The 18,138-nt window shown below is 36.4% G+C and overlaps 1 protein-coding gene across 1 annotated transcript; it reads left to right on the forward strand.

Moving 5' to 3' along the window:
* Positions 1-1,760: 1,760 nt before the first annotated feature.
* On the forward strand, positions 1,761-17,639 carry LOC105793836 (uncharacterized). The gene is made up of 3 exons (XM_052628193.1): positions 1,761-1,838; positions 1,951-2,018; positions 14,391-17,639. The coding sequence occupies exon 3, from the start codon at positions 15,068-15,070 to the stop codon at positions 15,860-15,862; it is 795 nt and encodes a 264-aa protein (XP_052484153.1). The 5' UTR covers positions 1,761-1,838; positions 1,951-2,018; positions 14,391-15,067; the 3' UTR covers positions 15,863-17,639.
* The last annotated feature ends 499 nt before the right edge of the window (positions 17,640-18,138 follow it).

Raw genomic sequence — 18,138 nt, forward strand, 5'->3', positions numbered from 1 at the left:
TTGAGTTTTTGTTTGTTTCTTGTTTGTTTTATTAGTTGAAAATCGAGATTAAAAATATTAGTTTTTTCTTTGTTGAGAAGGAAGCAAAATATTTTTAAGATAAGTTCCCAAATTTTGTTTGTTTATGTTCATTTTAATGCAGAAATGATAAATACAACTGAAGAAGATTGTGTATTTCAAAGTCGAAAAAAAATAGGAATGGGATTCAACAAGCGTGTTTCGCTGGTGGATTTAAAATGAAAAATCAGTTCAAAAATAGCAACCCATTGCGGAAAGCAAATGTTGAGACTATTTTACAAATGTCTAGTTTCAACAAATCCGATCAAGTTCTCAAAAATGGAGCTTGAAGAAGATGATGATCTAGTAACAATGATAGCAATTTATTACCCCCCTGAGATAGAAAATCTCAGCCCTGTTAAGTTGTTCGCGGAGATAGCTGAACCGGATCCCATTCAAGTTGTAATTCCAGCAAGCCAAGCCATTACATGACTAGCACCCAAATTTTTTTTTCTAAATACATTGGTGCCAGCCATCAGTGTCCTAAAGTAAAAAAAAAAGTGTTTTGGGAAGCGAAAATTATACCTGCTGCCAGCTATCTACTAGCCAGCACCAAAATTTTTTTTTATCTGTTTGGTGCCGGCCATTACATGGCTAGAACCAATTTTTTTTAAAAATATTGGTATTTTTGTATATCAGTATGATACGATTTAAAAAAATACCCTAGTATCGGCCAATGGATTCCCAAATTCAAAAAAATTTATTATTTTTAAAGCCTGCATCAGGCAATAATAGGGCCAAAACACTAGGTAGTGCCAGTCATTGGGTTCCTAAACTCAAAAAAAATTATTTTTTAAAGCCTGATACAATCAACATGCAATCATGGGGACAAAACACTAGGTAGTGCCGGCCATTGGGTTCCCAAAACTTAAATCTACTGTTTATTTCAAGTCATTTTAGTAAATATTTTTAAACTAAGGTTATTTTTATAAATATTAAATTTTTTTAAGTTAGATGTATAAAGTAAGCCAATTTAAAACAAACAGTACTAAGAAATGGGCTTTAAACCAGACATGCCCGTTAGAAAGAAAACGAAAGACTAAAAACCCATGCTAATGCGAAAAAGAAACAGAAAAGGTCGTAGCCTAAAGCTTGGGAAACCTTTAGCCGTCCCATCCCTTAATTCTTCATTAATGACTGACGGTTTCCATTTCCCAAAACTTTCCAAATTCCCATCCCTGCATCCAAAAGCTTCATTTCATCAAGACTAGATCTACAAAGCCTTTGTTTCACCTAGGGACCCAAAATTTGATCTCTTCAACAAGCCTCAATCAGGTTCGCGAATCCATTCGTCTTCAAGAATCTCCACAGCATATCTCGGGACAGTGCTTCTCAAGTAAAACTTCTTGCCTTTACTCAAACTTTTAGAAGCAATTGTCTGCAAGCTTGTTCGCCGATCTTCCGACATGCATGAGACAAATCCTTCGAAAATTCCCGAAAATGCTCTAAATGTTTCGAATATAGGGAGAAATTTGTGACTTGTCTGTAGAAGTTGATTTACATTTTTTAATAGTCGAAAGTGAGTCTCATTCTAAAACTATTTCTGTTATGCCCAAATCAATCCCCATTTGAGTTGCCTCGAAGCAGGTAAGGGCCTCTGCTGCAAAAGCCGAACCAACATCTCGTGAATAGTAGAACCGGAGGCAACCACTCTCCTTCTTGCATTTTTGGCAACAAACCTCGATCCTAACCGAAAAAGATTCTTGTCAAATGCCGCGTCAAAGTTGATCTTGACCCAATCCCCAGAAGGGGGTTCCCGTCTTGCTATGTCGACCACCCTGGTATGCACATTTTCCTCTATTCCATCTATCTCACAAATATATCTATGAATGAAGTTAGAAATCTCTTTACCAGATTGAATAATATGCTCATGAATTCTTTTATTTCTTGTAGTCCATAGATCCCAAAGGGTACAACAAAAAATCCGGCATTGCGATGTTGAACTAATATTAAAAACCCAGGTAAGCCACTCAAACCACCCCTGATCAACATTCGAGAGAACCACTGATAACCCCACTAACCCCCAAACTTCACTTGCAACACGGCAACCCCAAAAGACATGTGCTAAGGATTCAACTCCATCCCCGCGTCTAGGGCATATTGCAGTACCTGAAAGTCTTTTGAAATATAAATTTGACATAGATGGGATAAATTTGTTTGAAATATGCCAAACTGTAATTTTGAGTCTAGAAGGTAGATTAATGGTTAGTTTGGATGGGCGGTGTGTTTACTTTCGGTGAGGTTAAAAATAGCGGTGGTGGTGAGATTAGTTACTGTAGCGGTGAGATTAAATACTGTAGCGGTGAGATTAGAAACAATGGTGGAGTGTGTGTTTGGATTCAAACGCAGCTGTAGCGGTGAGGTGAGAATAAAAAATGATTATTAAGGACATCAGATTAGAATTGATATATAATAGAAGTTATTTAAATTATTTTACTTTTTTTAAATTATTAAAATATGTGAATTTATAAATTCATTTAATAAAATACACTACATATATATATTTTAAAATACACTACATATATTTTTTTATTTCTAGAATACACTACATATATTTTTTATTTTTAAAATACACTACATATATTTTTTTATTTTTAAAATACACTACATGTATTTTTTTTATTTTTAAAATCCATTACATATATTTTTTTATTTTTAAAATTTTAAATACAATGAAATCCCATCTCCCCTCTTCCATCATTCCCCTCTTCTACCGTATCCTTCTCCCATTTCCCATTCCCATGCAATACCCATTCCCATTTCCTATTTCCCATTCCACCGTGCCCTCCTCCCATTTCCCATTCCCATCTCCCCTCTTCCATCGATTCCCCTCTTCCACCGTTCTCTCCTCTCATTCCCATTCCCATTTCCCATTCCCATTCCCATTATCAACAATACCAACAGCAATAGCAGCAACAACAGAATCAGCAACAAGGGTGTTATTGTCTTCTAAAAATATCTATTGCCCCAGCTACACCCAACTGATGCTTTTATCACCGATCGACTTAAGGTCGTCGGTCGCAATAGAATTCCCTCACTTTGTCTTTGGAAGCTTTGGCATCCAAAGGCTGTCTCAGTCCACCCCAGTGCAGTCAAGTTGATAATAAAGAGGAAAAAATTCAACGCACTGCTGTGCGTTGGTATCCAAAGGGGCTCTAAGGCTCCATAGTTTTCCATAGAACATTCTAGTATAGGTTTCAGCTTGTAATAGTTTGTAGGCACTTCTAACAATGAGCTCACCAGAGGGTTCACCTCTCCACACCAATTCATCATCATGCGGAATTTTTGCAAGCGATATTCGGAGAATCCTGGCAGCATCATCAGCACGAAAAGTATCGGTAATAACCTCACTTCTCCATTCTCTAGTAGCACTATTAATGAGCTCAACAACTAATACCATATTACAATTACTAATTGGATAAGAAATTTTATAATTAGCGGAACTTGAGACCCATGCATGATTAAAGATATCAATATTATTGCCCGTACCTACCCTCCAACACAGACCATCTTGTAATGTTTTCTTCACTTCCTAGATACTTCTCCACATATAGGACGCTTCTTCCTTCAAACTTAAGTTAAGAAAACCCGAATTTGGGTAATATTTTGCATTCAACACCCAACCCAATAATGAATTAGGATTAGAAATAAGTTTCCACCCTTGTTTGGCTAAGAGGGCCACATTAAATTTAGTAAAGCTCCTAAAACCCAACCCTCCATCCTCCTTTTAACTTGCATAGTTTACTCTATTCACATCAACGTATTCCTCTTTTGCCATGACCTTTTTGCCACCAAAGTCATGCTACAATACTCTCCATTTCCACACACAGATTTTGGGAGGAGGAAACAAGACATCACATAGATTGGAATGGCCTGTAGAACAGACTTTATAAACACATTTTTGCTCCTAGAGATAAAAACCTAATACTCTAACTATCAATCTTCTGCTTAATATGACCTTTCAAAATCATAAAAGAGGCTTTTTTCTTTCGACCCACCATATTAGGGAGACCTAAATATTTTTCTGGGTTGTTCAAGTACCTTATCCCCAAAACGTTGGAAATTTTTACTCGCATAAATTCACAAGTATTCATCCTGAATAAGATTGTGGACTTATCAAAATTCACACATTGTCTCGAACTAACTTCATACTCCCGCAAAATATTTTTTAATATAGTAGCTCCTTTCATTGTTGCCTCACTGAAAAGAATACAGTCATCAGCAAAATGAAGACAGGAAACCTATGGCTCGCTTCTACTCGCCTTAACCCTCTTAATTAACCTTTCCTTCCCAGCAAGTCGCATAAGGGACAAAATCCCTTCACTACAAATAAGAAAAAGAAAATGACTCAGTTGGTCCCCTTGTCGAAGTCCTCTATTTGGTCGAAAAGATCATCCCATTCTTCCGTTAATACTAATCGAGTACGATATTGACGATATACATTTCAACACTATATCCACCTAAGCTTTATGAAAACCCATTTTCTCCATCATGGCACATACAAAACCCCATTCCACTTTGTCGTATACCTTACTCATATCCAGCTTAAGTGCCATTAAACTCTTCCTACCTTTCCTCTTATAGCCAAATGTATGAAGAACTTCTTATGAAATATATCATTCGAAATAGGCAAATGTATGAAGAACTTCTTATGAAATATATCATTCGAAATCAATCTCCTCGACACAAAGGCACTCTGTGAACTATCAATAGAATCCTCTAAGACCTTTTGAAAATGATTAGCCACCATTTAGCAATCACATTGTATATAACATTACATAGACTAATCGGTCTAAAATTTGCCATACTAATAGGATTAGGAATTTTTGAAATAAGAACTATATTTGTAACATTCATAGGTTTCAAATCCATCCCATTATTAAGAACTCCTAAACAATATTGGCTTACCTCTTTACCCACAATATGCCAGCATTTTTGAAAAAAGATAGCCAGAAAACCATCAGCTCCCAGTGCCTTGGTGGGACCCATATCTCTCAAAGCTTAAAAAATTTCCTCCTCCTTATAAGCCGCAATTAAAGCCATATTAGCTTCTTTAGAGATATGTTTTTCAACTTCCATTAAAATTTGGTCCATCTCCACTACCCCTCCTTTTGATGTGAAAAGATTTCCAAAGCAATTCCTCACTATGTTTTCTATTTTATTGTGATCCCCAGTCAATCTACCATCACCATAATCCAAACACTTAATACTATTCATTCTCCTTCGTTGAGAAGCATATTTATGAAAGAAAGATATTCCTATCCCTAGCTTTAAGCCAATTTGCTCCTGCCCTCTGCTCTCAAAACATCTCATCCTTCTTAATTTTCATATTTAAATGAATTTTTGTATCAATAAGGTCAGCTAAATTATCGTCGTGATCTGTTACCATTAATATCTCTAATTTCCTAGTTAATTGCTCTTTCAACTCCTTTTTCCCCTTAATACGTTTAGCCCATCTTTTCAAGCTGAACCGAAGCCTATCTAATTTTGTAAAAATATCCCCCTTCGTTGTTTCCCAGATTTTTGTACTTCTCCTTCGAACGAGTCTTCCATAGTCCACCAAATCTTAAATTTAAAGTCTCTAACTACCTTCCCTCCTCCCTCGTAGTCCAATTATACTAATAGTGGGCAATGATTCGAGAAAAAATATAATTATACTAATAGTGGGCAATTATACTACCTTCCCTCCTTCCTCGTAGTCCAATTATACGAATCAATGCATTTGGGAAACTTTCTACCTAATCTTCATTCGTTACCCCCTGTCTAACCTTTCTCTAATATTTGTTTCAAGCATGTTACCTCACTCTCAAGTAAACCACAGCCCTAAGTACCCTATACCAAAAAGTCGACAATCCTTCAATGTTTCTTTAAACAGTTCCATTCTCTTCTCTTCCCTCGGCAAACCCCTCCTATTCTCAAATGCATACATAATTTCATTAAAATCACCACAAATAAACCACGGGGGACCATTATTCAACCTTAGCCTTTTAAGATCATTTCATGAACTACTCCTCTAACATGCAAACAGGGAGCTATAAAAACTTGTGAAGCACCAATCCTTCTCACAGTTCCTGACATTACATCAATAAAATTTGGTGCAACCCATCTCAAATCAATAGACATCTCTTCTTTTCACGCTAAACAAAGGCCCCTTTTAGTACCCTCATCCACTATGTCAATCCTATTAACAAAACCACACTGTCTCATCTTCATTTCCATCCTTTTTCCATCAAGTTTTCTTCATAAAGAAGACAATTTGGGGATTGAATTTCCTCAGCACATGTCGTAGGCGACACATTGCCTGTGGACTTCCCAAACCACAGACATTTCAACATAAGATATTCATTGCGCCCGGTCAGCTTGCCTTTTAGCAGCCGCCGATTCTTGATAAAGTGGAGCAAAATCTTCAAAAAATTAATTCTGATAATGATAACCATTAAAACATCTGAGTCCTTTACAAGTTTTGCTCTTTTTTTTCCTCAAAGTTTGAAAAAAAATTCCTTAACTCGTCAGTTTCCTCCCAAGTCCTTTTTCTTTTTCCATGGCTACCATCCAATCGATTATATCCTGATCTATCAGGTTTGATTAATCTCGGCTATCTATTTTTTACATTCTGGGGACGATCTTCCATATTATGCATGACCTCATAATGGACCTCGTTCACATTCAAATCGAGCCTTGTCATAGGAAGAGATCCATCATGATCCATATTCTCCCTAACAAAGTCCTGGAAAGATAGAATTCTATCAGTTTTACAAACCTTATCATCCAATCCATTCTTAAAATCACTCCTCTCACATGTAGTATCTGAGTCAGACTCAAACGCCACCATAGCTCCCTTATGCGCCGATTTGACATTTGACTCCACGCCTTTAGTAAATGGACTAGCCTTCTCGATTTTATTTTGCTCCGCCACATTTTCAACTTCAACTCAAATATAACCATTGCTTCATTGATTTTCTAGCAACAGATCCAAGCTTTAAACTCTCCTTACCTAATAAATTTATTTCTGCCTTAAGAGCCAACGAATATGGTAACTCATCCTCTTGCAGGTTTTTAATCTCTGTTGTAACCTCAATACACTCCTTAATACTATGCCCCATCCGGCCACATCCAAAGTAAAATCCAGGCAGATTTTCATATTTAAAAGGGACCCAGATTTTCTCTTGCATCTTCGTTAGAATAAAAATCACCCTTCTTAAAGGTTTTTGCACATTCATATGCACTTTAATACTACAAAAATCACATTTTGACTTTCGATCTAAGCACTCCCCAAAAGTAGATCCAATTGCATGCATAAGATCTTTTGGATCACACTTTAGGGGACAAGGACCCACTTTGACCCAAACAGGAGACGCGACTAATCTAATTTTTCTTCGTCCCATCAGTTCTAATAATCTATCTAAAATAATCAATTGTCGCCGGAATAGCTATGGCCGTCCCTCCAAGATCAACTTTAGATCTTTTTCATCTTCAAATGAAATCGAGAATAAATTGTCTTGTCACCTGTATCTCAAATTTCTTCTTTGTCTTCCAAATACATTTTAATTGAGCCCAAAAGCTATCTGGATTGTAAGATTTTTTCGTCCATACTATGCATAACAACATCGATTTTCCATCTGGAAGTACCAGTGAACTTTTGAGGGATAACTGAATCAGTTCCTACTCCAAGAGAGAGATCTCATCCCTCTCCATTCCTTTCAAAGTCACCACCTTACTCAGACCCAACCACAGCCAGCATTATTTTTCTGGGAGACTAAGAGAGAACACTCTTGACTTTTAATTTTTCATTATTAGTGTTACAAGTACTATGACTTAATTAAACTTTGTATCTATATTAAATTATGGTATATAGATAATACATGAATTATTAATTATTATATGATAATAACAATTTGTGCATGCAATTTTTACTTTTACGTTTCTTTTCAAATAAGTATGATAAAATATTATTAATATAAAATAAAAATAATTATAATTATTTTATATTATTTTATTAATAGTAATATAAAATAATTTTAATTATCTTTATTTTATTAATTATTTTTCATTTTAGTATTACAATTTTATCATTTTTTGAAATCAAACTGGGATTTTTATTGAAAAATAAACAAAACAAATGTAGACCTCACAAAGTAGCCAATGAAAAATATCCTAAAAACTTATTGGAATCAAATCGTTAAAAAAATAATAGAATACTCTAGAAAAAAGTAATTAAAATGAAACAAATAAAAAATAAAAGCTTCGAAATCCCCGTCTACCTTTAATCACCTGTCTCCAACTTTACCTAGTCTCATTAGTCTCTTTTCGATTTTTATTGGATTTGAATATCTGAGAGATTTTGACCAGATTAGATGAAGGTCCTCTCAGTTCTCTTTTTCTCTTCTTCCCACCTCTCTGCTTCAATTTGGTTCTCTTGGCCATTCTATTTCCAATTGTTTTTTAGTGTATCAAGGGACCTCTCCAATCAGGTAAACCATTTCTTTCTGTTTAAGACTTGTTGTGGCGATGATGTGGGCTAACTAATTAGCCGATCTCGGAACAAAGTGAAAAGCAATTGATTGAAATCTTTCTTTTTATTTTTGGATGTTTCTGATATGCTCACTGATTCGTGATTTATCAACCAATTTTGTCATGCATTTGTTGATGATGGATTTGGAGTCTCCTTCCACAATAACATCTGTGAGACCCATATCTATTCCTGTGAGGACGACTTCATAACATGTAATGGCTTCTATGTCAAAGGTCGTGCTCACCGATGTATGAAGGCAAGATTTAGAAATCTTGATTTCTCCTTTACCATTTTGTGCCACTATCGCTGATGACGATTTGTAACTTGTACCGTCGAAAGAGGCATCGAAGTTAATTTTGATGGTCAAGTTCTCAAGTGCTTTCCATTTCTTTTTTTTCCCTAATAGTGTTAATCTTTCTCCAAGTCAATCCATCAATTTCACAAATGAAATGTTTAACATAATTTGTTGCTTCTATTCCTGAATAAGATTTCCTTTCATGTAAATTTCTGTTTCTGTCCAACTAAAGCACCCATATTCCACAGAAAAACAAGCGACGTTGGGGTTCCAAACATTTGCTAAAAATCCATGTAAGTCATTCAAAGTATTCTGTTGATTCACTTTGACCTATCCATCCGAAGTTTAAGATTTTCCATAATTCTACTGCTATAGGGCATTCGACAAAGACATGCCAAAAAGTCTCAACACCCACTTTGCACCTGGGGCAGTTATTGCTATGAGCCACCCTTCTTTCGTTTAAATTGACCATTGTGGGAATGAAGTTCCACGACACCCTCCATATCATGATCTTGATTTTGTTGGGATTTGGAGTTCCCATAGTTTGTAAAATTGTTTGGTTGTATTCTGTGTAGCATTAGAGCTAGTTGTATTATTTTGTGTCTATAATAGTTTATAGGCACTATAGACTGTGAACGTACCCGAGGCCTCACCACACCAAATAATCATATCAGTATGCCCGTCTCTTGCTAGTGGGATCTGTAAGATTCTGTCCACATCATTCTCCTTGAAGGCATTACGAATAAACTCTTCCCTCCACACTCTATTGGTACTATTAATTAAAGATGCAATAGTAGTAATATCTGTGTTAGTAATTTGATGATGGACTTTATAATTATCTGCCCTGGGCAGCCACGCATCCTCCTTGATTAGAATACTTTCTCTTGTACCAGCTCTCCAACCCAGTCCTTCTCTAAGGAAGGCTTTTGTTACCCAAATACTTTTCCATGTGTATGATGGTGTGCGACCTAGCTCAGCTTGTAGAAAATTAGTTGACGGATAATATTTTGCCTTTAGAACTTGTGCTAACAGAGAGTCCGGTTGATCAATTAGACGCCATCCTTGCTTCGCTAGAAGGGCGGCATTAAATTTGGCCAGATTCTTAAAACCCAACCCTCCTTGTTTTAATTCACAAATTTTCTCCTAACTGCACTAATGTATTCCTTTTCGTCCATGCCCTTTTTGCCACCAATGCTTAGCTATAATTGATTCCATTTCTCCACACAAGGTTCTTGGTAGTAGAAAACATATCATGGAATAGGTAGGAATCGCTTGCAAGACTGATTTGAAAAAAAACTTCCTTTCCTCATTGAAATAGGAATCTTAAGCTCCAGCCGTCAATTCGGTTTTTGATTCGGTCCTTTAGGTTTTGAAAGGAGGTTTTCTTTCTCTTCCCAATCAAATTAGGAAGACCAAGATACTTTTCAATGTCATTCGATCTTCTCACTCGTAGCAAACCCGTGACCATCAGTCTATCAGCTTCTGTGCTATTAGTGCTAAAAAATATCGTAAACTTTTCAAAATTCACACACTGCCTAAAGCATAATTCGTACTCTTTTAATATTCCTCTAATTTGTCAAGCTTCTAAATACGTTGCCTAATTGAATATAATACAATCATCCACAAAGAGGTGTGAAATTTGTGGGCCTCGCCTACTTACCCTTAATCATTTAATCTCTCATCTTTTTAAGGCCAAACACATGAGGGACAACAGACCCTCACTACAACCCTCACTACAAATTAAAAACAGATAGGGGCTAAGAGGGCCCCCTTAACTGAGTCCTCTCATTGGCCTAAAACGATATCAATTATTTCCATGTAGAAGGACTAAGTAAGAGACCATCGAAATACATTTCATTATAAAAGCCACCCAAGGTTGCGCAAAACCTATTTGCTCCATCATAACCCTTATAAAGTCCCATTCAACCCTATCATAAGCTTTAGTCATATCAAGTTTGAGTGCCATATGCCCTTTTTTCCCCACCCTTTTATTCTTCAGAGTATGCATGATTTCATAAGCCACTAGCACATTATCAGTAATTAATCGTCCTGGAACGAAGGCACTTGTTGAAATCTATTAGCTACTACCTTAGCTATTATTTTGTATGGGACATTGCATAGGCTAATAGGTCTAAAATTTGTCATATCTGTGGGGTGGGAAGTTTTGGGAATCAAGACAATGTTTGTGACATTAAGACTTTCTAAATCTTGTCCTTGATTTAAAATTTCCAAACAAAAAGAGGTTACCTCAATACATATTATGTGCCAATATTTTTGGAAGAAAATTGTTGGAAAGCTGTTGTCTCTGGAAGCCTTTGTAGGACCCATTCCTTGCAAAGTTGTCCAAATTTCTTCAACGATGTATTCTGCTGTAAGCTATAAATTTATAGCTTCAGTTATGCTTCTTTTAACTCCTTGTAAAACCAGTTCGGTGTTTCAATTATGCTTCTCTCAACTCATTGTAAAACTAGTTCGGTGTTGCTTATACCTCTCGACATGAACAGTTCTTGAATTGTTTTTTTCTATCATTGCCATCCCGACCTCATCATCGACCTTTTCCCCATTTTTATTGCGTAAGCTACTGAGAACATTAGTCCTATTCCGCTGAGTGGCCCATTTATGAAAGAATGTCGTGTTTCTATCCCCTAATTTCAGCCAATTGACACGTGCTCTTTGCTCCCAGTAAGCTTCATCTTTATCAATTTCTAAATTAAGATGTATCTTTGTGTCTATAATTTCAGCCAAGTTCTCATCATTCCTATCCTTGTCTAACAGGCTCTCCAATTTTTTGCTTAACTTCTACTTGATCCCCACCCTTCCTTTTCGTATTTGAATTGCCCATTGAAGTATTCCCTATTTTAGATTTTTAAGTTTTTTTGGTAGTGGCCTTGTAAGTTTTTCCCAAGAATCTACCACTATCTTCTCAAAAGAGCTTTCTAACAGCCACCATGCTTCAAACCAAAAGGAAACCCTACGAATCTTTCTACTTTCCTACTCTGTAAGAATGAAAAGAGAAAAATGGTTTGAATGTGAGTAGGGTAAATGCTGAATACGTCCGTGTGGAAAAGCTGAAAACCACTCTACATTCGCCACCCTTCTATCTAACCTTTCCCGTATGTTTGTTTTTGGCAAGTTTCCCTATTCCCATGTAAACCATAAACCAAAAAACCCTACATCCATGAGTTGACACTCATCTAGAACAGTACGAAAAGCCTTCATTCTCTTTTCATCACTTGGTACCCCTCCTCTCTTCTCGAATGAGTATAGAATTTCATTAAAATCTCCACAAACAAGCCAGGGATGAGTCTGAATCCTTCTCAATTGTCTTAATAAATTTCAAGTGTTGCTCCTTTCATTAGTGAAAGGAGTTCCATAAAATCTCGTGAAACACCAATCTTTGTTACCTTGATTTTATTTAATAATAGCGTCTATATGGTTTTCGGAGTAACTGATGATCGTGACTTGAATATCTTGTTTCCAAGCCAATGAAAGTCCACCTCGAGAACCATCTGCCTCAACATTAAAGCCATTTATGAATCCACAGCTTCTCCTAATCCTTTCCATTTGAATGCCATTCACTTTCATCTCCATGAAGAAGACCATTTGGAGATTGTGTTACTTCAGTGCGAATCGAAGCCTTCTAATTGCTTGAGGACTCTTCAATCCTCGAACATTCCAGCTTATTATTTTCATTGGCTCCGGTCAGCTTGCCTATTGGCAGCCGCCGATCCTAATTGTGAAGACACATTCAAGTGATCTTCTAATTTCTCCAGGACGTGAGAATTTACTACATCAATTTCCAAGCGCGCCTTTTTGTGATTATTGTCACCATCTAAGCAGGTTTCTGGAATTTCTTCTTCAGATGAAAAACCTTTTCTTTTGCATATTACAGTTTCCATCTAGACATCATTAAGTTACCCTGCTCTTCCCTTACGTTTCCACCTTAATTTTGTAAAGTTTTCTGACATACCTATCTCAGTTGCAATAGTATTCTTCCTGGCTTTTGCTGTTTCCCGAGGCTGTTCAATTTCCACGAATAAAGTTCTAAGAGTTGTGCTACCAGATTCAATTAGTTCAAGACTTCCATGATTATTTGCCTCGCTATTCTCAGACTTGCTAGATATCCTCACATGTCCCAGATCTGTCGGAGTTATTACATTTTGTAGTATGTCCTGCCCTTGTTGTGTCGCCATCTGTTATTTATTGGTGATGATGTCTTTTACCAAATTAATTTTTGATGTGTCCCATTCTTCCTTTTCCCCGGTATATAAGCACTGTTCCATAAATTTTCTTCCTGAAACACCCAATTGCAAACTCTCTTTACCAACTAGATTAGATCAAGCTTTCAGTGCTAATGAGTAAGGAATGTCGTCTTCCCTTATTTCTTTCCCCAGTTTTGAGATCTTAGTGCACTCTTTCGCGACATGTCCCATACTTCTACAGCCAAAGCAAAAATTCGGTAATGATTCATATTTAAAAGGGAGCCAGACTCTTCTTTGATCACCAATTGCAATAAAGATTCCTCTCCGAAGAGGTTTCTGAGCATCCAATTGGACTTTCAGTCTACAAGCTTCGTTCTTTATCTCCGGCCTTAATATTCCTCCAAAAGTAGAGCCTACTACATGCATCAGATCTTTCTTCTCAGATCAAAAATAAATCACAAGATTATTCATAGTTAACAACTCAAAACATAATGTAATGCACATCCAATATTATTATACCATTTTTATTTTTGATAGTATAAAGTAATAAATAAAAATTAAATATACTATTCTTAATTTTTCTAAACACTAATAATTTTTTGAATATATGCAAAAATTATTAATTTTCTCTCTTTTTCTTTATATCTATGTTAAAATTAAATCATTACATTACTAAATTAACATTATAAATATTTTATTAAATTTGAAGTTAAACATTGTGATTTATATAATTCACTTTTTATTCTATAGCATAAATAAAAGTATAATACATCAAGTCTTGTGGCCTTCAAATATTGACAATGGCTTTTTGTTCTTTAGATTTTGGTTGAATGAAACTTAAAAATCTATTTTATTTTTCGATATTTTTATTGATAAAAAAGTATTACTATAAATTTATATGAATTTTGCAACTTCATGATTTGTTTTATGTGTATTTTAATGTATTTATTTTGGCTAAAATATTTCATAAGTCTTTTTTATAAATTTGGAATTTATTTTTGTATTTTATCTTTTTAAATTTAATTTCTCTACTTTTTTATTTTAAATTTTAGGTCTAATGGTTAACATTGTTTTTTTTTCGTTATATTTTTTATGAGACATTTTAAAATTAAAAAAATACTTGATAGCAATATAACTAAAAAATATTCTAAATAAAGAGACTAAATTCTAAATTTACAAATAACATAAGAACTTATGACATATTTTAATTATTTATTTTTTAATCATTGTGTTTGAGTAATGTATCGATCCATCTAATTTTACTATAAGTCATGTTAAAATTTTTTAAAGTAATTTATTCATGTTCTTATGTCACGGACCGCAGTTCAAAGCCCGTGACCATCGCACCAAATCCATCCAATAGAGGTCTATTGTTTAGATGGGGATCATTTGGCCCACGAGAACTGGCCCGATTTAAAGAACTGTTGGAGAAGCCTGTCAGATTGAAGCCTGGTTAGCCCGATAATGAAGACATGGCAACTTAGGCTAATTTGGTAACTAATCTTAGAAGATTAATGGAATCATATCTTGTAAATATTAGATTAGATTTGATATGACATATCTTCTAAATCCCTAAAATAAAGGGATATGGTTAATCTCGTCCGTCGATGTAAATGTATCTAGACCATCGGTTTTGAGGGAGCTCCACTATAAATAGAGAGCCTCCCCCTTATTTGTACTCACTCCATTCATTGTTTCATTATTCTTTGTGAATAAGAGAATTGAGAGCATTTACTCAAACACTTTGCGTGCGCTCTTTCTGTTGTTCTTTGTTGTTCTTCTTTTGGCATAAATCGCTTCCGCTCTTCAATTTGGTGCCTTGGAGGAGTTCTTAAGGAATCCTCACTTGAGTAAAGGCTGACTTAAGCGAGTTTAAACGAACAAATCGTTTAAGGCCGCACGGATCGCGAGAGGAAAGGTCTAGCCCCATGACAAGTGGTATCCAAGCCGTAGGTTAGAACCAAGTGATATCCGAGTTATTGGTTCGAAGGCATCATTGGGATGTCGAAAGAAGAGTTCAAACAAATGTGGACGAGAAAGTTTTTGAGGGAGATGTTGTCGGCTGTTAAGAAACGCGTGGGTAAACTTGAGGAGTTCATGGAGGATGTAAAAGAGTCAGACAATTCGCTTGGGGAAAGCATTGAAGACTTAAAGGAGCAGTTCAGGGACTTTGTGACCATGTGTCTCACTTATCAAAGGGATAGCGTGCAGGAGTTGCTAGATTCCCAAAGGAAGAAGCTGACAAAGAGGAAAGATTCTCTCAAAGCCATGGTGAAGGCTTTGAAGGAGGAAACAATAGCCACGACGATGGCTTTGAGCACAAGAATAGATGAGCTCGAGGGAGAGCTGGCCTTGTGCCGAGCAGCCGTAGGGAAAGGAGTGTCAAGTGCAGCACTCAGTAACGAGGATGTCCCGAAGTCGAAAGAGTTTGTGGGAACAAGTTGTGCATGCAATGTGGACAATTTCTTGTGGAGGACGGAAAATTACTTTCGTGCCAAAGGCATCGTGGATGATGCGGTTAAGGTAAACACTGCTTTAATGTTTCTTACTGATATTGCGCTTTTATGGTGGCGAGGCAGGACCACAGATAAAAGGCAAGGTGAGATTGGGAGGTGGCAAGAGTTCCAATGCGAGTTGAAAGGACAGTTTTACCCAAAATTTACTGAGGAAGAAGCTCGGGCAAATTTGCAAGGGATAACGCAATGGGGCACAGTGGGGGAGTATGTTCGAGAGTTCAATGAACTCATGCTCCAAGTTTTAAATGTAACCGAGAAAAAAACATTGCTTTCTTTTTAAAATGGATTGAAGTTGTGGGTCAGACAGGAGGTGGAACAAAGAGGTGTCTAAAAGCTGTCGGAAGCCATGACGGTAGTTGAGTCCATGGTCAAGCTTGGTCTAGGGAAAGACAAACTTAGGTCTTCCAAGTTCGAGGAAAGAGGCGTATGTGAAACGGACCACAAGGAAGATGTTGATGGCAATGGCAACGGCGACAATAGTGCTAATGGGAAACCACAAGTTGGGAAGAAGAAACCCAAGAGGAAAAGGGACAGGCAAAAATGCTTTCTTTGCGATAATCCACACATTTTGAGGAAATGTCTGAAGAAATTCGCGCTTAAAGAAAAGCTGGTGGGTAAGGCCTTTGTACTTGGTTCTAGCGCAAGGGGTGTCAAAGGCAAGAAGGCCGAAAATGAGAAGAAGCCAGTGGAGTGCTTCTTGTGTCATGGTCCGCATAGGTTACGGAAGTGTCCGAGAAAGTCTGTTATCGAATGGAACAATGGAGCAGACAATGAGCCCAAGAAGCTTGGTTTGAGCAAGGGAAAAGCCGAAGCCAAGAGGGTAAAGAGGAGCAAAAAGAAGCGAGTAAAGTGCTTCTTGTGCCGTGGTTCGCATGAGTTGCGAAACTGTCCAAAGTAAGTTGGAGTTAAAGGAAAGGCAACGTCTGAGCTTGGGGAGTCATCGGAGGGGCTTCCACCTAAGGAAGAGGTGAGTTTGTCATCGAACTTAGAAGGGAAAATTGCGATGAAAACAACGAAGCTGGGACCAGTGAGACTCAAATTGAGTGAAGCGTTGGAGTTGGCCGAGTCATCGACAAGGCTTCCACCTATGGGAAATGTGGGTGGTGCATCGAACTTCAAGGAAAAAAAAGTGATGCATGTGGGATAGTTGACCAGAGTAAATGCAACGAGTAGGACGACTTGAGTTAAGAAGTGATGTAAGCTGAGGTAAAAGTCTCGAAAGAAGGGAAAAGCTAAAGCGTCGAGACGAAATCGAGGCGAATCAAGTCAGTGCCATTTGGAAGTCGCAACGAGAGCGTTGCGAGAATGGGTGGGGGAGAATGTCATGGCCGTAGTTCAAAGCCCGTGACCATCGTACCAAATGCATCCAATGGAGGTCTATTGTTTATATGAGGATTATTTGTCCCACGAGTACTGGCCCAATTCAAAGAATTATTGGAGAAACCTGTTAGATTGAAGTCTGGTTGGCCCGATAATGAAGATATGACAACTTAGGCTAATTTGGTAACTAATCTTAGAAGATTGAGGGAATCATATCTTGTAAATATTAGATTAGCTTTGATATGACATATCTTCTAAATCCCTAAAATAAAGGGATATGGTTAATCTCGTCCGTCGATGTAAATGTATCTTGACCGTCGGTTTTGGGGAGCTCAACTATAAATAGAAAGCCTCCCCCTCATTTGTACTCACTCCATTCATTGTTTCATTATTCTTTGTGAATAAGAGAATTGAGAGCATTTATTCAAACACTTTGCGTGCGCTCTTTCTGTTGTTCTTTGTTGTTCTTCTTTTGGCATAAATCGCTTCCGCTCTTTAATTTGGTGCATTGGAGGAGTTCTTAAGGAATCCTCACTTGAGTAAAGGCTGACTTAAGTGAGTTTGGACGAACCGATCGCCTAAGGCCGCACGGATCGCGAGACGAAAGGTCTAGCCCCGTGACACTTGCTACATAATGTTTTGAATATTGAGAAAAATATTTTTACTCTTAATTAATGTATTATTATTGATTCTGCATTTAAAAAAGTTTCTTGATTTAGGGTCATTCCAATTATCTAAAAATATTAAAATTTTAAAGATATTAAAATGTTAATTTTAAATGATATATTTAAAACATTTGTCTTAGATTCTGATAATAATTCGATTTATGATTCACGCATGATTTTCTCACAATTTTAAAATATAGACTTAAAAGCAAAGACTAATGATGTTTTTATAAAAAAATATTTTAATATTTCATTTATAAAAATTTTAAAATTGTACACATAGATTACCACGTTAGTAATTAAATATTAAAATATAATTATTCAATATAAATAAAATTAAATATATTTATGATTATATTTAAAATATTCGAGCAAAGTCGAGTAGAAAACCTAGTTTGAATAATACTAGTTTCCATTAATTGCAAGAAATAAAATTACATTATTTAATGAATTTAAAAATAAATATGTAGCATCATGATTAGACCTGTTTATGGGTCGGGTCACCCGGCTTGGCCCAAAGGCCTGCTTGAAATGTGAGAGAGTTTGGGCAAATATATAGGCCCGAAAAATG

This window comes from Gossypium raimondii, chromosome 3 (genome assembly GCF_025698545.1).
Source record: "Gossypium raimondii isolate GPD5lz chromosome 3, ASM2569854v1, whole genome shotgun sequence".
NCBI lineage: Eukaryota > Viridiplantae > Streptophyta > Magnoliopsida > Malvales > Malvaceae > Gossypium > Gossypium raimondii.